Genomic DNA, 26,647 nt, shown 5'->3' on the forward strand with positions numbered 1-26,647 from the left:
CGACAGCACTCCCACATCAAAACATATAGTAGAACAACCTGGTAACAATAGTGGAATTCCCATCTACAATGCGTGACAATCAGAGACAATAGATATAGTGGGATGTTGCGCAAATGGGTATGGACTCCTTAAAATCGTGTTTCAGTAGTAGGCTAATGCCATATGGGCATCAGATGCTATGTAGCGTAATATATTCTTAAGTTAAAGGGGAGGGAGAGAGAGGTTGATGTGGTAGAGTTCAGCTCTCCAGCTCTGTAACGTGTTGTTTATAGAGATCTGCATTAGAATACCCTATACATACAGCTAGGCGAGGTTAAGGCAAACAAAGCAAGATTAATATTGTGCTTGTTGTTAGTAAGAATCCTGGGATTAGTCTATACCTTGTGGTACCCATAAAGAAGGGACGTATCCATTGTAGGGATATAGGAGCAACTATGAGGATACTTGTGTTTAATCCCATCTAACTATCAGCATTACTAATTGCGGTATTTTTTTGTCTAGGGAACTATAGTGACTGTTATTTATACCTATATTATAAATATTCATTATGGTAGGAAGTATCTGAGATTCAAGGTAAATTCAACATAAAAGAAACAAGAAACATGAACATTAACCATTATAGGAAGCAACTTAGTTAAAGCATATGATAATATTAGGAAACATTGAACTTGTAGAGAGCAACTTAGCTAGAGCATTTAATTATGTTACAAGGCCAATTATACAATGGGTCAATACCTTGCATGTCAATTGCTATTCAATACAATTTGTCTTAACTTAAACATGGAGCATGACCACTAGCTTTAGAGAGAACATCTTAAGGATAAGAGCTTGGACCAGCGCCAACTTAACCCCTATTGGCCTAAGGGTGGTGGTACCTAGTAACCACCAGGGTGACAGTGAGCTAAAAAATGGATTGTAGTCCCTCAGGCGCCTATAACACGGAGGCAAAGGGGATATATATAATGACTGATGATCGAGATAGAAAAGTTACTTCACACGTAGACTATTGTGGTTACAATGTCAAAATATTAAAACTTTAATAATACAAATCACATATCTTGGTGTACACAATAAATAACACTGTGGACATTAAATATCATGGATCCATGAAGAATTGGGGGATTTAAAATATAGTACAATAAAAACAGAGTAGTACATACAAATGCAATACAGACAATCAGAGAGGATTACGGTTCTCAGGCGCTGTGAAAATGCCCAAAGTTTGGTGTGGTTGTGGCACACAGAATCAAATAATGTGCAAACCATAAAAAATTAAAAAATATAATAAGAAATATAATAAGAAAGTTCGATAAATATATCACAAAATCAAAATCAAAAGCCGTGGAAAAAAACAAGTGATGGGTGGAACAATTAGTGATTGAAAAAATTAAAAATATGTGGAAATGCTTTGTGTGAAAAATTTAAAAATTAAAAGTTAGAAAAATTAAAAATTAAGAAAAAAAAAAAAATCAAAATTCAAAAATAAAAATTAAAAGTTAGTGAAATCCTTTGTGTCTAGTCTAATCCATAAAGTTCATCATGAAGTGTGGTAAACTTGAGTGCAAGGAAAATAAATGCTGCGTGTAGATTTTGCGTGTTAAAGTGCAACAGTACAAGTTGTAATCCAATAAAATCCAATAATAGTCAGGGAAGGTGTGTATGCACCTTAGAAAGGATTGAATGAAAAAGTAGTGAAGATAGCTTAATCACGCAAATGGTGAAGAAATGGCGAAATGTTAGCTAAAAATAAAGCATGAAAATAGTGACAAGTAGTGTAGTGCTCGCAGCTAAGGGATTCCTGGAAAATACAAAGGAGTATGAACTTCTGAGAGATTCCTAGTGTAGAATGAACCGAGTGTCAACCTAAAAGAGAATGAAAAACAACAACATAGGCTTACCAATCGGTCAACGCGTTTCGGCCCGTGATAGACCTTTATCAAGACTCTTTATCAGACTAGAGTCTTGATAAAGGCCTATCACGGGCCGAAACGCGTTGACCGATTGGTAAGCCTATTTCCTCTATTACTTTCATTGCAAAAACGTTATTGCGCTATGTTGTTGTTTTTCATTCTCTTTTAGGTTGACACTCGGTTCATTCTACACTAGGAATCTCTCAGAAGTTCATACTCCTTTGTATTTTCCAGGAATCCCTTAGCTGCGAGCACTACACTACTTGTCACTATTTTCATGCTTTATTTTTAGCTAACATTTCGCCATTTCTTCACCATTGCGTGATTAAGCTATCTTCACTACTTTTTCATTCAATCCTTTCTAAGGTGCATACACACCTTCCTTGACTATTATTGGACTTTATTGGATTACAACTTGTACTGTTGCACTTTAACACGCAAAATCTACACGCAGCATTTATTTTCCTCGCACTCAAGTTTACCACACTTCATGATGAACTTTATGGATTAGACTAGACACAAAGGATTTCACTAACTTTTAATTTTAAATTTTGAATTTTGAATACATTTTTTTTTTTTTTAAATTTTTCTAACTTTTAATTTTTAAATTTTTCACACAAAGGATTTTCGCATATTTTTTATTTTTTCAATCACTAATTGTTCCACCCATCACTTGTTTTTTTCCACGGCTTTTGATTTTGATTTTGTGATATATTTATCAAACTTTCTTATTATATTTCTTATTATATTTTTTAATTTTTTATGGTTTGCACATTATTTGATTCTGTGTGCCACAACCACACCAAACTTTGGGTATTTTCACAGCGCCTGAGAACCGTAATCCTCTCTGATTGTCTGTATTTCATTTGTATGTACTACTCTGTTTTTATTGTACTATATTTTAAATCCCCAAATTCTTCATGGATCCATGATATTTAATGTCCACATTGTTATTTAGAGAGAACATCTTAGTCAAAGCATATAAGGGTTTCTCAAGTTTCTTAGCAGAACTGAAATTGTGTATCTTGGGGCATGTATATACGTGCTGGCTAGTAAATAAGGCAGACAAAAGCTATTAGTAAAGCTTCTGATTGGCAAAATCCTCATGAACCCAATAGCTAGTTAGTCTGATACAGGACTCAAACATACATAAAAAAGATACCATTGAGTAGTAATAGCAATATACTACAGATCTGCCGATCTCAGCATGTGTTTCAAGTGCAGATCTTGGTGCATAACTTTAATTTACCCCACTTCGTGTCTCACATCCAGGGAAGCACTGTCCTGGCCATAGAGCGCCAAGTTGAGATAAAGCCACTTCCAAGAAAGTCCTGAATAAAAGGAACATACACTCCGTGTGTTTATTACTTCTAAGCGTCCTGCTTCAGCAAGGCCCTGATTTCCTTGGGTATTTAGGAGCGTTCTGCTTATTTCCCCTTCAGCTCCTGTCGCAATTATGAGCGGATGGTTAGGAGGTAACAGGCTGGGGTTTTCAAAAAAAGTAGATCTGAAGTGGGCCCGTCTCTGCGTCTCAACCTCCATTATTACTCAGACGTTATTTGGGAATGTGGTCTCCTCTGTTAGCGCATAGAATGCCTCCGTCTGCATCTCATATGCGGCTCCGATCAGCAGTCTGTCTGCGGGAGTTGGATGTCCCCTCACTAGCCAAGTCCGCCCAGAAAGGCATAGTTTCCTTGCCACTCTTACTTGTGGGGACTATTGCAGTTGCGGGTCTCAGGAAAAGTCTGCGTCATCTCACTTTCTCTTGTAAGGTGTATCCAGTCCACGGATCATCCATTACTTGTGGGATATTCTCCTTCCCAACAGGAAGTTGCAAGAGGATCACCCACAGCAGAGCTGCTATATAGCTCCTCCCCTAACTGCCATACCCAGTCATTCTCTTGCAACTCTCAACAAGCATGGAGGTAGTAAGAGAGAAGTGGTGAAACGTAGTTGTTTTTTTTCTTCAATCAAAAGTTTGTTGTTTTTAAATGGTACTGGAGTTGTACTATTTTGTCCCAGGCAGAAAATAGAAGAAGAATCTGCCTGTGATTTCTATGATCTTAGCAGGTTGTAACTAAGATCCATTGCTGTTCTCACACATGACTGAAGAGAGAGGTAACTTCAGCGGGGGAATGGCGTGCAGGTTATCCTGCTATGAGGTATGTGCAGTTAAAAATTTTCTAGAAGATGTGAATGCTAGAAAATGCTGCTGATACCAGATTTATGTAAGGTAAGCCTGAAAACAGTGATTTAATAGCGACTGGTATCATGCTTACTTTCTGAGGTAATACTCTTATAGATTTACAATATAAAACGTTTGCTGGCATGTTTAAACGTTTTTATATATACTTTGGTGATAAAACTTTATTGGGGCCTAGTTTTTTTCCACATGGCTGGCTTAAATTTGCCTAGAAACAGTTTCCTGAGGCTTTCCACTGTTTTAATATGAGTGGGAGGGGCCTAATTTAGCGCTTTATTGCGCAGTAACTTTTGCAGACTGAGACATCCAGCTTCCTCCAGGAGTCCCCTGAATGCTATAGGACCTCTCTTAAGGGCTCTTAGGCTTTCCAAAATCGTTTGTTGGGGAAGGTAGGCCCACAGCAAGGCTGTGGCAGTTTGGTGTGACTGTTAAAAAACGTCTATATCGTTTTTTTGATCCGTTTTTTGAACTAAGGGGTTAATCATCCATTTGCAAGTGGGTGCAATGCTCTGTTAGCTTATTATACACACTGTAAAAATTTCGTTTGATTTATTGCTTTTTTTCACTGTTTTTCAAATTCTGACAAAATTTGTTTCTCTTAAAGGCACAGTACCGTTTTTATTTTTTGCTTGTTAACTTGAGTTAAAGTGTTTTCCAAACTTGCTGGTCTCATTGCTAGTCTGTTTAAACATGTCTGACAAAGAGGAAACTCCTTGTTCATTATGTTTAGAAGCCATGGTGGAACCCCCTCTTAGAATGTGTACCAAATGTACTGATTTCACTTTAAGTAATAAAGATCATATTCTGTCTTTAAAAAATTTATCACCAGAGGAATCTGACGAGGGGGAAGTTATGCCGACTAACTCGCCCCACGTGTCAGACCCTTTGACTCCCGCTCAAGGGACTCACGCTCTAATGGCGCCAAGTACATCTAGTGCGCCCATAGCGTTTACTTTACAAGACATGGCGGTGGTCATGGATAATACCCTGTCAGCGGTATTATCCAGACTACCTGGGTTTAGAGGAAAGCGAGACAGCTCTGGAGTTAGAAGAAATACAGAGCATACTGCCGCTTTAAGAGCTATGTCTGATACTCCCTCACAATATACAGAAGCTGAGGAAGGAGAGCTTCTTTCTGTGGGTGATGTTTCTGACTCAGGGAAAAAGATTCAACCTGATTCTGATATGTCTACATTTAAATTTAAGCTTGAACACCTCCGCGTATTGCTCAGGGAGGTTTTAGCTGCTCTGAATGACTGTGATACAATTGCAGTGCCAGAAAAATTGTGTAGATTGGACAAATACTATGCAGTGCCGGTGTGCACTGATGTTTTTCCAATACCTAAAAGGTTTACAGAAATTATTACTAAGGAATGGGATAGACCAGGTGTGCCGTTCTCTCCCTCTCCTATTTTTAAGAAAATGTTTCCAATAGATGCCACCACACGGGACTTATGGCAGACGGTCCCTAAGGTGGAGGGAGCAGTTTCTATCCTAGCTAAGCGTACTACTATCCCTGTCGAGGACAGTTGTGCTTTCTCAGATCCAATGGATAAAAAGTTAGAGGGTTACCTTAAGAAAATGTTTATTCAACAAGGTTTTATTCTACAGCCCCTTGCACGCATTGCCCCAGTCACTGCTGCTGCAGCTTTTTGGTTTGAGTCTCTGGAAGAGGCTTTACATGTAGAGACCCCATTGGATGACATACTTGACAAGCTTAGAGCACTTAAGCTAGCCAATTCTTTTGTTTCTGATGCCATTGTTCATTTGACTAAACTAACGGCTAAAAATTCTGGGCGCTATGGCTTAAATCATGGTCAGCTGGCGTTACTTCCAAGTCTAAGCTGCTTAACATTCCCTTCAAGGGGCAAACCCTATTCGGGCCTGGTTTGAAGGAGATCATTTCTGATATCACTGGAGGAAAAGGTCATGCCCTTCCTCAGGATAGGTCCAAATCAAGGGCCAAACAGACTAATTTTCGTGCCTTTCGAAACTTCAAGGCGAGTACGGCATCAACTTCCTCTAATGCAAAACAAGAGGGAAATTTTGCCCAGTCCAAGTCGGTCTGGAGACCTAACCAGACCTGGAACAAAGGTAAGCAGGCCAAAAAGCCTGCTGCTGCCCCTATGACAGCATGAAGTATTAGTCCCCTACCCGGTAACGGATCTAGTAGGGGGCAGACTTTCGTTCTTCGCCCAGGCTTGGGCAAGAGATGTCCAGGATCCCTGGGCGTTGGAAATTGTATCCCAGGGTTATCTTCTGGACTTCAAAGCTTCTCCTCCAAAAGGGAGATTTCACCTTTCACAATTATCTGCAAACCAGATAAAGAGAGAGGCATTCTTACACTGTGTTCAAGACCTCCTAGTTATGGGAGTGATCCATCCAGTTCCACAGGAGGAACAAGGACAGGGATTTTACTCAAATCTGCTTGTGGTTCCCAAAAAAGAGGGAACCTTCAGACCAATTTTAGATCTCAAGATTTTAAACAAATTCCTCAGAGTTCCATCATTCAAGATGGAGACTATTCGTACCATCCTACCTATGATCCAGGAGGGTCAATACATGACTACAGTGGATTTAAAGGATGCTTATCTTCACATTCCGATACACAAAGATCATCATCGGTTTCTCAGGTTTACCTTCCTGAACAGGCATTACCAGTTTGTAGCTCTTCCCTTTGGGTTACCTACAGCCCCAAGAATCTTTACAAAGGTTTCTGGGGTCACTTCTGGTGGTCCTAAGACCGCGGGGCATAACAGTGGCCCCTTATTTAGACGACATTCTGATACAGGCGTCAAATTTCCAAATTGCCAAGTCTCATACGGACATAGTTCTGGCATTTCTGAGGTTGCATGGGTGGAAGGTGAACAAGGAAAAGAGTTCTCTATCCCCTCTCACAAGAGTCTCCTTTCTGGGAACTCTAATAGATTCTGTAGAAATGAGGATTTACCTGACAGAGTCCAGGTTATCAAAACTTCTAAATTCCTGCCGTGTTCTTTATTCCACTTCTCGCCCTTCGGTGGCTCAGTGTATGGAAGTAATCGGCTTAATGGTAGCGGCAATGGACATAGTGCCATTTGCACGTCTACATCTCAGACTGCTGCAACTATGCATGCTCAGTCAGTGGAATGGGGATTACACAGATTTGTCCCCTCTACTAAATCTGGATCAAGAGACCAGGGATTCTCTTCTCTGGTGGCTATCTCGGGTCCATCTGTCCAAGGGAATGACCTTTCGCAGGCCAGATTGGACAATTGTAACGACAGATGCCAGCCTTCTAGGCTGGGGGGCAGTCTGGAACTCCCTGAAGGCTCAGGGATCGTGGACTCAGGAGGAGACACTCCTTCCAATAAACATTCTGGAACTAAGAGCGATATTCAATGCTCTTCAGGCTTGGCCTCAGCTAGCGACAATGAGGTTCATCAGATTTCAGTCGGACAACATCACGACTGTGGCTTACATCAACCATCAAGGGGGAACAAGGAGTTCCCTAGCGATGTTAGAAGTCTCAAAGATAATTCGCAGGGCAGAGATTCACTCTTGCCACCTATCAGCTATCCATATCCCAGGTGTAGAGAACTGGGAGGCGGATTTTCTAAGTCGACAGACTTTTCATCCGGGGGAGTGGGAACTCCATCCGGAGGTGTTTGCACAATTGATTCATCGTTGGGGCAAACCAGAACTGGATCTCATGGCGTCTCGCCAGAACGCCAAGCTTCCTTGATACGGATCCAGGTCCAGAGACCCCAAGGCAACGCTGATAGATGCTCTAGCAGCGCCTTGGTCCTTCAACCTGGCTTATGTGTTTCCACCGTTTCCTCTGCTCCCTCGTCTGATTGCCAAAATCAAGCAGGAGAGAGCATCGGTGATCTTGATAGCGCCTGCGTGGCCACGCAGGACTTGGTATGCAGATCTGGTGGACATGTCATCCTTTCCACCATGGACTCTGCCGCTGAGACAGGACCTTCTACTTCAAGGTCCTTTCAACCATCCAAATCTAATTTCTCTGAGGCTGACTGCCTGGAGATTGAACGCTTGATTTTATCAAAGCGTGGTTTCTCCAAGTCAGTCATTGATACCTTAATTCAGGCACGAAAGCCTGTCACCAGGAAAATCTATCATAAGATATGGCGTAAATATCTTTATTGGTGTGAATCCAAGGGCTACTCATGGAGTAAGGTCAGGATTCCCAGGATATCTTTTCTCCAAGAAGGATTGGAGAAAGGATTGTCAGCTAGTTCCTTAAATGGACAGATTTCTGCGCTGTCTATTCTTTTGCACAAGCGTCTGGCGGATGTTCCAGACGTTCAGGCATTTTGTCAGGCTTTAGTTAGAATCAAGCCTGTGTTTAAACCTGTTGCTCCACCTTGGAGCTTAAATTTGGTTCTTAAAGTTCTTCAGGGGGTTCCGTTTGAACCTCTTCATTCCATAGATATCAAACTTTTATCTTGGAAAGTTCTTTTTTTGGTAGCTATTTCCTCGGCTCGTAGAGTTTCCGAGTTATCTGCCTTACCATGTGATTCTCCTTATCTGATCTTCCATGCAGATAAGGTAGTTCTGCGTACCAAACCTGGGTTTTTGCCTAAGGTGGTATCTAATAAGAATATCAATCAGGAGATTGTTGTTCCATCATTGTGTCCTAATCCTTCTTCAATGAAGGAACGTCTATTACACAATCTTGACGTGGTTCGTGCTTTAAAGTATTATTTACAAGCTACTAAGGATTTTTGTCAAACATCTGCTTTGTTGTCTACTCTGGACAGAGGAGAGGCCAAAGGGCTTCGGCAACCTCTCTTTCGTTTTGGCTAAGAAGTATAATCCGCTTAGCTTATGAGACTGCTGGCCAGCAGCCTCCTGAAAGGATTACAGCTCATTCTACTAGAGCTGTGGCTTCCACATGGGCCTTTAAAAATGAGGCTTCTGTTGAACAGATTTGCAAGGTGGCAACTTGGTCTTTGCTTCATACTTTTTCAAAATTCTATAAATTTGATACTTTTGCTTCTTCGGAGGCTATTTTTGGGAGAAAGGTTTTACAGGCAGTGGTACCTTCCGTTTAAGTACCTGCCTTGTCCCTCCCTTCATCCGTGTACTTTAGCTTTGGTATTGGTATCCCACAAGTAATGGATGATCCGTGGACTGGATACACCTTACAAGAGAAAACATAATTTATGCTTACCTGATAAATTTATTTCTCTTGTGGTGTATCCAGTCCACAGCCCGCCCTGTCATTTTAAGGCAGGTATTTTTTAATTTTAAACTTCAGTCACCACTGCACCCTATGGTTTCTCCTTTCTCTGCTTGTCTTCGGTCGAATGACGGGATATGGCAGTTAGGGGAGGAGCTATATAGCAACTCTGCTGTGGGTGATCCTCTTGCAACTTCCTGTTGGGAAGGAGAATATCCCACAAGTAATGGATGATCCGTGGACTGGATACACCACAAGAGAAATAAATTTATCAGGTAAGCATAAATTATGTTTTCCCACTTGTTTATGGCCTTCATCTTTTTTTCTCCTTTTTAAACAATACTTGTGCAGCTCCCTTTCAAACACACCTACATGTAGATTAATTATCCTGAAAGATGGTTCCCTTCTTAGTATAGTAGGCAGTCAACTGGAGACTGCTATACCCCAGCTTACGGGGGGTGGGGGGGGGGGGGTGTTGAGATCCTGCAGTAAGGCCGCCGCCAAAGAACTCAACGGGTCAGATCTGGATCCTATAGGTCATAAGCTCTGAAAATTTAGTATAGATCAATGCTACTTTCCTCCATCTAGCCAAAGATGAAATGGATGTTATCAGATATTGCAGATTCACTGCGAAAATCGGCGGATTGAGCAGATCTCTTTAGGAGCAACAGATATTGTGACCTTTCATGGCCGCTGCCTAGCCACGCCCCAAATCCAATTTTTTTAATTAATATTTTTTCAAAAATAAAATGATTAAAAATTACTATTTTTCCCTGCCTGTGTCTTTTTGCAAATAATAGCACATATTTGTTTAAAATAACAAATATTATATTTCTAATTACGGTACTATCTTTCTGAGGGTACTATATATACATAAGTATTCAAAATTATATATATCTACCTTTTGCTTACAGGTATAAGCTGTATTATGACATTTAAATATTGCCTAAATGACATACGATATTGTTGCCTACACTTGGTTCCAACCCCTCTCCAAACTGTCCCATTTGAAAGATGCAAATATTCCAAAATCCAAACTATTTCGAAATTCAAACCTTTTCCGTTCCCAAGCAGTTTGGATAAAGGGTTTTCTACCTGTAAATTTATTGGGAAGAAAGCTACACCCTGCATTTGAAAACTTTTAGAAAAAGAACTTATACATGTGTTTGCTATACAAAATTAGATGTCATAATACAACCAAAGAATATGTTAATTTGTGTATTAATGGGGAATATTTGTTCTCTCTCCTCCATACAAATATTACACCCCTTAATGTGCACTCAGTACATGATGAATACACTTTTAGAGGAACAATAGCCGTGCGGGCCAACTGGCACCAAGCCGGATAGCCTGCACGGCTATTGAATCAGAGGTGGAAACGTCACCTCACAGTAAAATAGTGTTCTGCTGTGGGCTGCCAGAGAAGCTCAGTGTGGCGAATGCTTCAAACAAAAAATGAACTTTCAGCATGAATTATTTTATACTTCATGACTGAAAGTCCCCTTTATTTGTTCCACTGGTAAATCCTAGCGTTTCAAAATCGCTAGGATTTACCATCACTTTAACTGTTTGGCTAAATTAAAAAGTTGCACAAAACACTTCAAAAATACATTATGAAGTACACTTACACTCATTAACACTGCCTAATAAAAATAATTAATAAAAAAATATTGCACAAGTGCTCAAAGATATGAGATCTCGGGGGCAATCACATATACGGCGCAGGTTTCGGCGCAAGCGAGGGAACCCGCGCCGCCCGTAATTTCACCTCGCACATCGGGGTATTACATATACTGCGCCGTCAGATGCTAAACTGGTGTAAGTAGGACAAACTGGCGATCTTCTGAAATGTGCGCAAATACACATTTTAGTCGTCGCAAGTAACTTACGCCAGTATTTTGTCCACGGAAAGTGTCAATATAGAGTAGTTTTATGCAAATTAGGCTAACACTCGTAAAAATGAACCGCGATTTCATATAACATTGCGACACATAATTATGCTATTCAAAATTCATATATAAACCCATATATAAAGAGATGAAGGTAATACAATTATGATTTCCCATTGTTCTCTCATCCAAGTATTGTTGATTGTTTTAAGAACAAATATAAAGTAAATAAGCAAGTATATGTCCACAATGTGATAAATACCTACAAGCTCAATCCATTTGATTATGTTGTGGCTTCAAACTATTTCAAATACACAAATAAACCTTAAAAAACAATATCATAGTATACTGTCCCTTTAACCTTGAGATGCTGCTTAAATGTATGTGTTTGTTAAGGCTTCCAGGGAGTTACGTTGTTTTTTTAGTCAGTGCAAGGGTTGCTGCGCCTCCAATTTGTGGCGAGATGAGAATGGAGTAGATTTTCTGAATTCTGCACGCGTAAGTCCTTACGCTGTATATTGGATACCAAATTGCGCGTCTGTTCTATGTTAGTCTACGGATAAAAAAAAATACGTCCGAAGGGTGAAATATATGCGCGTAACTTGTATGCTACTCCGTATATGTAATACCAAAATCGCATAAAATCTGTCGTCGCCGGCTTTTGCGGGCGACGCTGCATATGTGATCGAGCCCCTCAGGTGTTAGAGGCGAAGAAAAAGCCGCCGAAGGGCTTTAACATAGAGATAGATACATATACATGTCTAAAGATGGATATGTATGTGTGTATATATATATATATATATATGGATATATATGTGTGTGTGTGTAAATATTTATTTATATATTTAAATGTGTATATATGTATTTACAAACATATATACACATATAAACACATCAATATATAAGTTCACATATATAGACATAGAGGCCTATCTTTCAAGCTCCGAAAGGAGCTTGACGGCCCGTGTTTCTGGCGAGTCTTCAGACTCGCCAGAAACAGCAGTTATGAAGCAGCGGTCACAAAGACAGCTGCTCCATAACCCTGTCCACCTGCTCTGAGCAGGCGGACAGGAATCGCAACAATTCAACCTGATCGAGTATGATTGGGTTGATTGACACCCTCCTGCTGGCGGCCCATTGGCCCGCGAGTCTGCAGGGGGCAGCGTTGCACCAGCAGCTCTTGTGAGCTGCTGGTGCAATGCTGAATACGGAGAGCGTATTGCTCTCTGTATTCAGCGAGGTCTGGCGGACCTGATCTGCACTGTCGGATCAGGTCCGCCATACTTTGATAGAGGCCATATACTGTATATAAGTGCATTAGAGCCATTTGCCGTTAGATGAAAACTTGTAAAAAACATATTTATGCAATAATCATATTTAATAAAGGTTTTAACTATATATTTACCGTAAATATTTTACATTCCAATGTTCTGTACATAACAGAATATGTTCTTTGTATTTATGTCATGGTGTTTGCTCGAGAATGGGGTGTTGGTTTGTTTTTTTAAACTTCTCCATTGACTTCTATGGGCGATATTCTAAATCACTTTCAGGTTTACATTTCTAAATAATGTTTATGGTTCTTTTTAATTGAAGTGGTTATAAATATATACAACATTCTGTAAACCTGTTATCTGTAACTGAACATGAATAAAATGTTACTGGCAAATTGTTATTGACATAGCACCTCATATAAATATAAAACTATGAAAATAAACAAATGAACTTATCTATTTTCAGCTGAAAACAAATTATTCTGTTTGGGATGAGCTGAAGGAGACTCCAGTGGTAATGATGAAGGAACAAGCCGCGGTGGAAGTATACACTTTTCAGTATGCTCTCATGGCAGTATTCCTGGTAATGGCCTTTTCACCATTTGGGTACTCTGTAGCAGTTCATGTTGTGGCTGAAAAGGAAAAGAGGTTGAAAGAGTTTATGAAGACATTGGGGTTGCACGACACAGCTTTCTGGTAAAGAATTGCATGATTTTACTTCTGTTTTTTATAATTTATAAACAGTATAATAAAACTAGTAACACTGATCATAGGACTGAATGAACTGCAATAACTATTTATATATGATAGGATTATGGGGAGAAGCTGATAGACCCTATTCTTGACCTCTAATTACAAATTACAGTTTTTAAAACTGAATTTTTATATCAGTATCTGTGCATATTATTCTTTATAGTAGTGTCTATTACATGCTGAAAATTGGTGTACACTGTCCCTTTAAGAAATACTTTAAACAGCATTGTTCTTCACTTAGAAGACATTTTTATTTTTATTAAAAAATAAATAAATATGTATGTATATATATATATATATAAATAAACAAATAAATACAAATATATACCCAGCTATAGTTTAAGTTTGAACAAACGGCTAGATTTAGAGTTTTGTCGGTAACGACCCGCGTAGCTAACGCTGGCTTTTCCCCCCCCGCACATTTTAAATACCGCTGGTATTTAGAGTTCACAGAAGGGCTGCGTTAGGCTCCAAAAAGGGAGCGTATAGCATATTTACCGCCATTGCAACTCTCAATACCAGGGGTGCTTACGGACGCGGCCAGCTTCAAAAACGTGCTCGTGCACGATTCCCCCATAGAAAACAATGGGGCAGTTTGAGCTGAAAAAAAACCTAACACCTGCAAAAAAGCAGGGTTCAGCTCCTAACGCAGCCCCATTGTTTCCTATGGGGAAACAGTTTCTAAGTCTGCACCTAGCACTCTAACATGTACCCCGAGTCTAAACACCCCTAACCTTACACTTATTAACCCCTAATCTGCCGCCCCCGCTATCGCTGACCCCTGCATATTTTTTTTAACCCCTAATCTGCCGCTCCGTACACCGCCGCAACCTACATTATCCCTATGTACCCCTAATCTGCTGCCCCTAACACCGCCGACCCCTATATTATATTTATTAACCCCTAATCTGCCCCCCGCAACGTCGCCGCCAGCTACCTACAATAATTAACCCCTAATCTGCCGACCGGACCTCACCGCTACTATAATAAATGTATTAACCCCTAATCCGCCTCACTAACCCTATAATAAATAGTATTAACCCCTAATCTGCCCTCCCTAACATCGCTGACACCTAACTTCAAGTATTAACCCCTAATCTGCCGACCGGACCTCACCCCTACTCTAATAAATGTATTAACCCCTAAAGCTAAGTCTAACCCTAACACTAACACCCCCTAAGTTAAATATAATTTAAATCTAACGAAATAAATTAACTCTTATTAAATAAATTATTCCTATTTAAAGCTAAATACTTACCTGTAAAATAAACCCTAATATAGCTACAATATAAATTATAATTATATTGTAGCTATTTTAGGATTTATATTTATTTTACAGGTAACTTTGTATTTATTTTAACCAGGTACAATAGATATTAAATAGTTAAGAACTATTTAATAGATACCTAGTTAAAATAATTACAAAATTACCTGTAAAATAAATCCTAACCTAAGTTACAATTAAACCTAACACTACACTATCAATAAATTAATTAAATAAAATACCTACAATTATCTACAATTAAATCTAACACTACACTATCAATAAATTAATTACATGAAATACCTACAAATAAATACAATTAAATAAACTAACTAAAGTACAAAAAATAAAAAAAGCTAAGTTACAAAAAATAAAAAAATTAATTACAAACATAATAAAAATATTACAACAATTTTAAGCTAATTACACCTACTCTACGCCCCCTAATAAAATAACAAAGCCCCCCAAAATAAAAAAATGCCCTACCCTATTCTAAAATTAAAATAGAAAAGCTCTTTTACCTTACCAGCCCTTAAAAGGGCCTTTTGCTGGGCATGCCCCAAAGAATTCAGCTCTTTTGCCTGTAAAAATAAACACAATACCCCCCCCCCAACATTACAACCCACATACCCCTAATCTAGCCCAACCCCCCTTAAATAAACCTAACACTAAGCCCCTGAAGATCTTCCTACCTTATCTTCACCACACCGGGTATCACCGATCCGTCCAGGCTCCGAACTCTTCATCCAAGCCCAAGCGAGGGCTGGAGATCCATCATCCGGCTGAAGTCTTCTATCAAGCGGCAAGAAGAAGTCCAGAAGAGGCTTCATCCTATCCGGGCAGAAGAGGAGATCCGGACCGGCAACCATCTTCATCCAAGCGGCATCTTCTATCTTCATCCGATGATGAGCGGCTCCATCTTGAAGACCTCCGGCGCGGATCCATCCTCTTCTTCCGACGTCCTAAGTCCGAATGAAGGTTCAAAGTGAGCGTTAGACCCTTACCTACAAGACTCTAAATTTTTGACGGCTAACGCGAAACTCTAAATCTAGCCGAAAGTTTCTGTTTAAATTTACATTTTGCATAGCTTTGAAATAAGAATGTAATTGTGCTTAAATGTGGCACTTTTTTTAGCTATTACTAGTGACTGCAAAACTGCTAGATTGTATAGGCCAAGACATTTTAAAAGTTATTTAATGTAGACAAAAAAGTGCTGTTTTTCAGATTCCTTTGACTTTTATTTGGGATTTGTTGCCACTTCTACAGCTAACATAACCTAGCATGCTGATGGATTTTGATTTGTTTTAATGCCCTTTGGTAATTTGAAGTTTATAACTTTTATTATTTTTAAGTAATTTTATTAAAATTAGCTTTTGTTTTTCAACAGTCCCCAGTCCAATACTGTTGATCAGTCACCACCTGACATGTTTTGTAGGGCCCTTCTTCAACAAATTATCAATGTAGCTGCATTGCAGGAGTCTGTCAGCAGGGGAGTATTAAAGGGATACTGAACCCACATTTTTTTCTATCGTGATTCAGATAGAGCATGCAATTTTAAGCAACTTTCTAATTTACTCCTATTATCATATTCGTTTCATTCTCTTGGTATCTGTATTTGAAATGCAAGAATGTAAGTTTAGATGCCGGCCCATTTTTGGTGAACACACTTTGTTGTTCTTGCTGATTGGTGGGTAAATTCACCTACCAATAAACAAGTGCTTTCCATGGTCTGAACCAAAAAAATAGCTTAGATGCCTTCTTTTTCAAATATAGAAAGCAAGAGAACAAAGAAAAAATGATAATAGGAGTAAATTAGAAAGTTGTTTAAAATTGCATGCTCTATCTGAATCACGAAAGAACAAATTTGGGTTCAGTGTCCCTTTAAGTATTCAGTATTCAGCATCATCAGTGCTTTACTGTGGTCTTATGATATTTCCTTGAAATCTCATAAGATTTTATAGAAAACTTCCTTAAACTGTGCTGCATATGTCAAGTACACACAGCAAATCCAAATTAAACTTAAATGTTTTCACTATAATTTAACTTGTATTTGCTTCTAGTTTAGTAGCATTACTTTTCAGTAAAGTAAATACTTTACTGTGTGTGATATCATCAGTGATGTCTTGGAAAGCTCTCAAGAGTAGGAGCAGTTTAAGTTTGGTAATTCTGTTTTACCATGGACATATAATACCAGACTGTTTGCTAATTTTAGCTTGGTATTGTGATATTGATAGTGCATCCTATGCTATCAATAGTGCTCCACTTGTAATCTGGGCCACAATGTTAAATTATACATATTTAAAAAGTTTGCAGTGCATTCTCATTTTGCCTTCTTTTCTCTTTTGTGGCTGTGATGTGTTTTCTGGGAATAATTATGGTTTTAGTTATTTTAAGCAATTAGGGAAAGGTTGTAGATACCTTTTAGAAACAGGGGTGACCACTATAGCACCAAGAGGATCAGTTGTATTGAGCTGTGATAGGACAAATTTAAAATCAGAGCAGAAGTTATAGAAATAATTTATAACAGTAATTTTACTTAATTAATATAGTAGTGGTAATGGTAGTGTTGTAGGACATAGGCCCTTATTCATATAACGCAAGATTGCTAACGCTTGTCAAAATGCGCTTAAAGGGACACTAAGCACGAAATACATTTCATGCACCTCCCTCTAATCACGGGTGCTGCCATTATGGAGACTAGGTTACACTGCAGCTATCTGAAGGAGAGTTACTGCACATGTGCAAACAAGTCAGCACTGGAATGTAGTGAAAGCTAGATTTCAACATGGCAGCACCCATGACTAGAGGGAGGCAGGAAATAATCTCAATACTATTCTTATGAATTGTATTTAGTGTCTAATATCCCTTTAAAAAATTCAAGCGATTATTCAAAATCAAGTAGACCAGCCTGATATATGGGTCTTGTTAGCTGATGCGTGAAACATTGCAGGAAAATATATATGCTTGCAATATTTCATTCTTAGGCCTTATTGGCTTGGAGTGACTTTCAAAAAGCATGTGATATAACACACTTCTAGTCGCGCTGAAATTATTCTCCACCTACTTGCTTCCGAGAACAATTTTAAGCAATAAAAAAGCAGTTTGTATATATAATGGTCCAATTAAATAATTATTTTTTTATGCCTGATGGTTGACATAGGACCCCTTAAGTTAAGTTACAGAGAAAAAAAATGCTTACATTTAAAAAAAGGAAAATGTGAAAGACCCCCTGAAAATAAATAAACCCCCCCCCGATTTGCTTGTCTTTTGCTATACGTGTGAAAATACAATATGGATTAAATTATTATTTTTATCATCATTTATTTACAAAGCACCAACATATTATGCAGCGCTTTAACATTAAGAGGCACATTAAGAGACTTGAGGGCCCGTGTTTCTGGCGAGTCTTCAGACTCGCTAGAAACAGCAGTTATGAAGCAGCGGTCTAAAGACCGCTGCTCCATAACCCTGTCCGTCTGCTCTGATGAGGCGGACAGAGATTGCCACAATTCAACCCGATCAAGTACGATCGGGTTGTTTGACACCCCGCTGCTGGTGGCCGATTGGCCGCGAGTCTGCAGGGGGCGGCTTTGCTCTTGTGAGCTGCTGGTGCAATGCTGAATACGGAGAGCATATTGCTCTCCGCATTCAGCAATGTCTGTCGGACCTGATCCGCACTGTCGTATCAGGTCCGACAGACATTTGATAAATAGACCTCTAAGTATACAGTTATGAAGTACAATAATCTGAAGACATTTACCTCAATCATAAGGGTTAGACCCCTTGAGTCACTGTAAGCTGTAAACCATCTTTACATAAAATGATTAACAGGACAGGTAGACTTGTGAGCTTACATTCTTAAGGATGTACATGAGGAATTTGAGGGAGAGGGAAACATAAGTAGAGACATCTTGGGCGCGATCCGATAAAGATCGAAGTTTGCGGCGCAAGCGAGGGAACCCCCGCCGCCCGCAGTTTCAGCCAATCGGATTGAACTTGAATCTGATTGGCTGATTCAACCTAATTCCGATTGGCTGATAAAATCCTAGAAATTTACTCCTATTATTAATTTTTCTTCGTTCTCTTGCTATCTTTATTTGAAAAAGAAGGCATCTAAGCTATTTTTTGGTTCAGAACGCTGGATAGTACTTGTTTATTGTTTGGTTAAATTAATCCACCAATCGGCAAGAATAACCCAGGTTGTTCACCAAAAATGGGCCGGCATCTAAACTTACATTCTTGCTTTTCAAATAAAAATACCAAGAGAATGAAGAAAATTTGATAATAGGAGTAAATTACAAAGTTGCTTAAAATTGCATGCTCTATCTGAATCATGAAAGAAAAAATTTGGGTTCAGTGTCCCGTTAAGGAAAATGAGCCTGTCAGAGACATTCATGATGGATTGCAGTGGGAACGCTTAGGATTATAAGACGTAGATACAATGATAGTGGCAAAGTAGTTTTGCTTAGAGAGATTGATGGCAGAGGAGTATGATTGCAGAATAAATTTGTAATGCAAGAAGTCAGCAGAGGAACGAGATTTCGTCCAGTGTTGTTCGGTAGCACGGGTGCATTTTTGCAAGTATTATGTCAGATGTATGTGCCGTGGTTGTGGGTGCTTCCGTCAGGTGTGAGCTATGAAAGGAGGGGCTATGTTGTCAAGGGCAGTGGTGAGAATGGAATTATACGGAGAGATTCCTCAGTGTCATAGTAGAATCAGAATGGTAAAAATATTTACTCCTTATGTCTAGGACTTGTCACTAATGAGTGATTAGCAACAGTTGTATGATCTTGCAGAGAGAAAGAAAAAAGAAAATTAGTGAGAATTCCTCTTTAAAGGGACATAATAGTAATATGCTAAATCACTTGAAATTGATGCAGCATAACTGTAAAAAGATTACATGAAAAAATCACCTGAAAATCTCTATGTAAAAAGGGAAGATATTTGACCTCAAAATTTCTTCACCCCCCCACAATAGCCAATCAACATCAGCAGTGCTGAATTCTTGCACTGCTTTGCTCTGATCTCATGAGATTTCACTTAAATCTTCTAAGATTTCACAGTAAACTTCCTTAAATTGAATAGGAAAATAACATGACTGTGCCTGCATAAGCCAGAGGCACACTTCCTTGAAAGTTCTGGGACTAAAGTCTCTTTACAGTGGGGTGTGAATACTTAGGAAATTTTAAGGTCAATTTCTTTTTTTGCACAGAAATGTTCAGGTTATATTTTCTAGTCAGCTTTTTACAGCTTTGCTGAATCACTTTCAAGTACTTCAACATGTGGGTATCATGTCCCTTTAAGTACTTTAACATCCGTATAAGACTTTAAAGTGAATGTCAATTTTGATGCTAAAGTGCCCAGTTTTAAAAAATTCTATTAAAAACAGGGGCACTTTAATTCATCAAAATTTACATTTCACTCCTGTTGTGAAAAAAAACTTACCTTTTAATTTTCACAGCAGCTCCAGCTTCCTCCTGTCGTTGCAAGCCATTTCTGACGTCAGAAATGATGGATAGGTCATCCTCCAATCACGGCTTCCCCCCCGGGGGAATCAGTGTCTGATTCAACGCCGTGATTGGAGGAAGCTGGATTCCTCATTTTAGACCCAGGAAGAGGCTTTGCGACGGGTGGAGGAAGCTGGAGCTGCTGTGAAGATTAAAAGGTAATTTATTTTTTCTCAACAGGAGTGAAATGTAAATTTTGATAAATTAAAGTGCCCCTGTTTTTAATCGAATTTTTAAAAAACGGGCACTTTAGCATCAAAATTGACATTCACTTTAACAAATATGCCTGATATCTGGTCGAGTTGACAGCAACTTGACCAGATAGGGGTGAGAATAACCTGTGAGTGCAATGAGCTCTCTACAAGTGCTTTCCATTGAAAGGATAGGGCATGTTATTTATGTATTGAGTAAGTTAAAATCCTTTGGTTAAAATGCATTGTTAACTAACATCTTTTAATACTCGATTATGCATTATTGTTTGCATGAGGCCCAGCATAAAGTTATGCAGTGCCCATTAATATTTGCTCTCAAATAGTAATGTAGGCCTTAGCATTCCATAGTGAGTAGTTTAAAAATTCTGTGCTTTAATAAATAAATAATTAGTGCTCTAATTAGTTAGTGCTCGAGTGGAAAAAATAATGCGACACTTGTAATCTGGCCCTTAGGCCCTGATATTCAAAGATTCTCTAGCTTGGAGAGAAATAGTAGTTCAAACTTCACAAAGGCTGAACTCACTGAATTTTCAAAAGAAAAAGGGTGAAACTCTCCAGCACTGACAGATCTCTCTCATTTATGCGCTCATTTATGTGCAGAAACAAGCTCAGTGCAATATTGCATGAATATTTGTTACACTGTGTGCATTGTATATTATATTAATATACATTTCAGATCGGGTCCTTTCAGTATTATTGCATTTAAGCTTTGAACTTTCTCGTTTGTATTGTAATACATTTAAATTTTGATGTAACAGTGATTTTACACAATTTGATTACGCTTTTTTTTTTTTTAATTTCTTTATTTTCACACCAGCAGTGTACAATGTTACAAAACAGAAAGCAAAAACCAAGCAAAAAGCACAGACGCTTTATCTTTTGCGCCACACAGGGCCAAATCTTCAAACTCTAACACAATTACCAGTTCAACCCGTGTGGCTACATACTTGTTGCTGAAAAAAGACTTATGCACAATACTGGAATTTCTAGCAGTTTAAACCACAAACATACAAATCCCATACAAAAGAACACTAAAAAAAAAAAAAAAAAAAAAAAAAAAAAAAAAAAATACATCACAAATCTCTCTCCCTGCCCCCCCCCCCCCCCCAACAGTCGGCCTAGGGGCATATCCACTCTCCCCTTAGGTTAGACTCTAAAATATACACTGAATCTCTAAAAGGTGAAATAACCAACTTCCTAGTGCTTATATCCAGCGACTTAATATAGATTTCCCATTTAGCAAAAAAGGCCTCTATGCTTATTTCCATATCAATTTGGGTTTTAATCTGCTCTAGAAATAGCTGATAATGTATACCTTTCTTAAATTCTGCAAATTTGGGCTCCTTGTGAGATCGCCAGTTTTTCAAGATTATTTTCCTACCTATAAGAATAACCGTATTTATTAATAAAGGGTTCCACCCAATTTCCTCATACGTTGTTAGAAAGAAAACATTCTGGCAAGTAATATGGGTATGTCGTTGAAGAAGTTTTGTTAACCAAAATGAAATTTTACCCCAAAACCTCTGAATCACCGGGCAAAACCAAAACATATGGTATATATCAGCTAGGACTAATTTACATCTGATACAACACAAGCTATCTCTTCCTTTTACCCATGGCGAGAGAGACTTCGGGGTAATATACACCTGATATAAGATTTTAATTTTTTGTTCTCTAAAATATTCCCCTGTCATAGCCTTCGCTACTCTTTTAACCGAACTAATCAGAAGCTCTGGCTCTATAGAAATAACCAAACACTCCCTCCATCTTAAGGTTAGATATCTAATATTACTCGTATCTTGATTAACTAATAAAGCCCCATATATGGATGAGATTGAGAGTTTCCCTAGACTAAATAAGCAAAGAATTTGTTTTAAGGCTTTATTATTCCACTCCAAACCTGGCGTCTTCAGAATTTGTTCAGCATAATGCCGAAGTTGCAAAAAAGCGAAATATTGGGAGTTGGTAATACCGAATTCTAGTTTACACTCTATTCTCCGATATATTAATTATTTGAATCATATATTTGACCCCAGCATTAGTCCACTTCCCAAATCTTGAAGAATCATATCCCTCCGAAAACTCTGGGTTCCCTCTAATCGTTAGGTATGGAGAGACCCTAAAGTTGGAACCCGTTCTCGCACAGAACTTACGCCAAGCCCGTATCGGTTGTTCAATAATTTTTAATTTTTTGATCCATTTAGGAATTTCAGTTGGCAACATATGAACCAAGGCTTTCAGAGAAAATGGTGCGACTAGCCCTTCCTCTATGTTATATATCGAGAAGTGATCTGTCTCTAAGAACCAGTCTACCACATACTTCATATTAGCTGCTAAATTGTAAGCTTCGAAGTCCGGGACGGCCATTCCCATTCCCTTCCTCCCAGCTGACATGCGCCTTATGGCTATCCTAGATCTGCTGTTCTTCCAAATAAATTGCCTAATGTGTTTATTGATTATTAAGCTATCCCTCTTTGCTAAAAGAAGAGGCATAGCCTGAAATACATAGAGAAATTTGGGTAGTGAGATCATTTTTATTAACTGAATCCTACCAGATAGGGACAAGGGCAAGTTCATCCATCTATCTATGTCTTCTTTAAGTGATATAATAAGTGGGAGAAAGTTTAGACTATACCACTTCCCTGGGTCGCATGAGAATTTCAAACCCAAATATGAGATATATTCTTTTGCTTCCATAACGGGGGTTAAAGGAAAATCTTTATTTTTAATCAGCCACATTATTTCCGATTTACTCTTATTTATTCCAAAACCTGTAAAGGTCTGATATCTGTCCAAAGCATCAACAATTAATGGTAAGTTATTTCCCAGATTTTGTGTAAAAATAAGCACATCATCAGCGTAGATTGCTTGTTGTATCCTAGATTGTCCTATATCTATTCCTTCTAGATATTCTCTAAAATAAATAGCTAAGGGTTCCAATGATAAATTAAATAGCAAGGGTGAGATAGGACATCCCTGCCTTGTCCCTCGCTGTAAATTGAATTTATCCGAGAGAATAGATTTAATAACTAGAGCAGCCTGGGGTGTATTGTATAATAATGTGATAATATTCACAAAATTACCCTTAATCCCAAAGTTTCCCATAGCAGTAAACATATGATCCCAGATCAGAGAATCAAAAGCCTTCTGTGTATCAATAGATATAATAGCAGCATCCTTAGCAAGAAATGATCCCTCTTTCTTAACTATGTCACAGTAATTTATTGCAAGTTCTAATTTTCTAATATTTTTTACCAACGTCCTACCTTTCATGAATCCAGTTTGGTCTGGGTGCACAAGTGGGCCCATGGCTATCTGCAGTCTATTCGCTAGAATGTGTGTTAATATCTTGTAGTCCACATTCAACAAGGAAATGGGTCTATAAGACTCAATACATTTCAAATCCTTCCCCTGTTTTGGTACCAGAACAATCCTGGATTCATTAAAGTATTTAGTTGGGCTAATCCCCTCTATAAGAAAGGAGTTAAACATATCCTTTAGAATATGGATTATTTTGTCCCCAATGATCTTATATAACTCCCCAGGAATATCATCAGGTCCCGAAGCCTTATTAAGCTTTAATTTGTTAATAGTCTTACTGATTTCTTCCTGAGTTATTGGGGTGTTCAGCATTTCAAGGTCTTCCTTCTTAACTTGGGGGAGCCTAATACTTCCCCAGAACTGCTCCTTGTTACTTTGCTCAATTTTTCTCTCCCTGTACAAATTTTGGAAGTGCTGTTGAAATTCCTTAATAATATCCAATGGCTGGGTGATGATTTTACCTTTCACTTTAATAGCCGTTATGTTTTTACTTGATTTCTGAAAACTAATCATTTTAGCCAGGAACTTCCCTGACTTATTACCATACACCATAAATTTACTATTGCGCCTCGTTTCTGCTTGTATTTCTTTAGCTATACACCAATCGTCCCTCTGTTTCTTAGCCTCTAGGTATTGATTCCAGTTCTCACTGTTATTATTCTGTGTGTATCTTTGAAATTTATTAACAATCTGATTCGTGAGTTGTAACCACTGGCTATTGTTTATTTTTTTCGCTTTAGCCAAATAGGCTATTATTTATCCTCGAATTACTGCCTTGAAGGCTTGCCATAATATCTCTATATTCTCAACCGATCCCTTATTTTTGTCTAGGTATTCCTCCCACTTACTTGACAAGAAGTTCCGAAACTTCAAATTTGTATATAAGTAATTTGGGAAGAACAATCTATTGTTTGGTAGTTTATTAGTGCTAATTACTAATGATAGCGAGATTGGCGCATGATCAGAAAGGGTAATTGGCATTATTGTTGTTTTTTGAATCAGGGTGTATAAGTTCTTACTAACTAAAAACATATCAATACGCGCGAGGGATTTATATGCTTTGGAGAGACAAGTGTATTCTTTAGTATCTGGAAAAGTATTTCTCCATATATCTAGGAGATCTAAATTATAACAAAATTTTTAAAATGTTCTAGTGTCCCTATTTCCAGAATGCTGCTTCCCCGCCTGTTGTTTCCTGTCTATTAAGCCTGATGCAACCATATTCAAATCCCCCCCCAGAATAATATTCCTATCTGATCCCATCAATTTATCCTGCAACATTTTCCAAAAACGTTTTTTCTTTTCATTAGGGCCATATATATTACACACTATAATTCTCCTCCCCTCTAGTTCCATTTCCAAAATGATAAATCTACCCTGTGGGTCCATTTCCTTTTTCATGATTTGGTATTGCAAATTTTTCCTAAATAAGATGGCAACCCCTTTTTTCTTATGGATAGCTGGGGCGTATACCACTTCTCCAACCCATCCCCACTTCAACTTCTGGCTTTCCCCCTCATCGAGATGCGTTTCTTGCAGCATACCTATGTCTATTTTAAGTTTATTCAAGTGTTGCAAGACCGCCTTCCTTTTGATTGGAGAATTAAAACCACCAACATTCCAGGAGCCTATCTTATACCTCCCACTCATTCAGTATTCAAATATTCAAACATGCTGCACCCTCTACTCCCAACCTGGTCGGAGGGGGTGGGAAGCAGGAAGAAAGCAAGAGAGAGAAAACAAAAAATAAATAAAAAAAAAATAAAAAAAAATAAAGAAGTCCATTCATCCATCCAGAAACCACCCCCTCCCCACCCAATCTCTTAGCATAGAATTCAACCAATCCCTTGTGTGGTTCTTCTAACAACAACCTACTGTTCCCTACCCTATGATCCATCCTATTCTAGTATCGACCCACTTGTCCTCAATTATGTCCTTCTCTGTCACCTAACTTCCTCTAATAGGAATTTTTCTGCTTCCTGAGGATTGTCAAAGGTCTTAAACCCATCTGGAGTTTTAATACTTATTTTAGCCGGGTACAGTATTGATTACGCTTTTAAAGTGTACGTTAATAACTTTAGGATGATACATTGTATTTTCTCAATTTCAGAAAGTTGGAGGGACAGGGCATTTTCCAGTGTATGTCTGAAGCTCTCTCACAAGTCTTGTGAAATGTTCTTAGCATTTTAAACACGCTGGTCTCACTGATTTGTCTCGTCAGCTGTATGCAGCTGCAGTTTGCTCAAAATTCACAATACACTTATCTTAGCTAACAGAAAATTAATATATAGTAAAATATAGACATAAGCAAGTTAAATTGTAGTGAAAACATTCAGTTTAATTTGCAATTGGTGCAAATGGAGCCTTTGGCATCTATTTATCAAGCCGTCAACCGCAAATACGCTGGAATTCCGCAGCGTATTTGTGGCGAGCCTGATTCGCCTTAGTGATCAAACCCTACAGACCGGCAAAAGTAGAATTTTGTGACGTAACATACGATCCGCCGGACTCAGTCCGACACAGATCGATGCTTACGTCACTACAGATGTTCCGAACGCTAGTTATCAAAAGTCTACCAGGTACGCTCGACACTATTCCGGCCCAGCGTACCTGGTTTTCAGTCCGCCGCCCTGGAGGCTGCGGATGCCATAGGAATCAATGGGAGTCTGAAAGCAGCGAAAGCTCATGTTCGCTGCTTCCCGATATCCCATTGATTCCTATTGTAATGTATACACCTAACACCCTAACATGTACCCCGAGTCTAAACACCCCTAATCTGCCCCCCCTACACCGCCGCCACCTACATTATACTTATTAACCCCTAAACCGCCGCTCCCTGAGCCCACCGCCACTCTAATAAACTTATTAACCCTTAAACCGCTGCTCACGGACCCCGCCGCAACTAAATAAAGTGTTTAACCCCTAAACCACTGCTCCCAGAGCCCACCGCCACCTACATTATACTTATTAACCCATAATCGGCCCCCCTACACCGCCGCCACCTACATTATACTTATTAACCCCTAAACCGCCGCTCCCAGAGCCCACCGCCACCTACATTATACTTATTAACCCCTGATCTGCCCCCCCCCTACACCGCCGCAACCTACATTATACTTATTAACCCCT

General features: G+C 38.8%; 1 protein-coding gene across 2 annotated transcripts in view; it reads left to right on the forward strand.

Moving 5' to 3' along the window:
• Window positions 1–26,647, forward strand: part of ABCA5 (ATP binding cassette subfamily A member 5) — a 477,891-nt gene that overhangs the window by 96,063 nt on the left and 355,181 nt on the right. For both annotated transcript variants that reach the window (XM_053707235.1, XM_053707226.1), the window contains exon 6: window positions 12,928–13,157. In XM_053707235.1, coding sequence (XP_053563210.1) covers window positions 12,928–13,157 — 230 coding nt within the window. The remainder of the gene's footprint in view (window positions 1–12,927; window positions 13,158–26,647) is intronic.

Source organism: Bombina bombina, chromosome 1 (assembly GCF_027579735.1).
Source record: "Bombina bombina isolate aBomBom1 chromosome 1, aBomBom1.pri, whole genome shotgun sequence".
Lineage (NCBI taxonomy): Eukaryota > Metazoa > Chordata > Amphibia > Anura > Bombinatoridae > Bombina > Bombina bombina.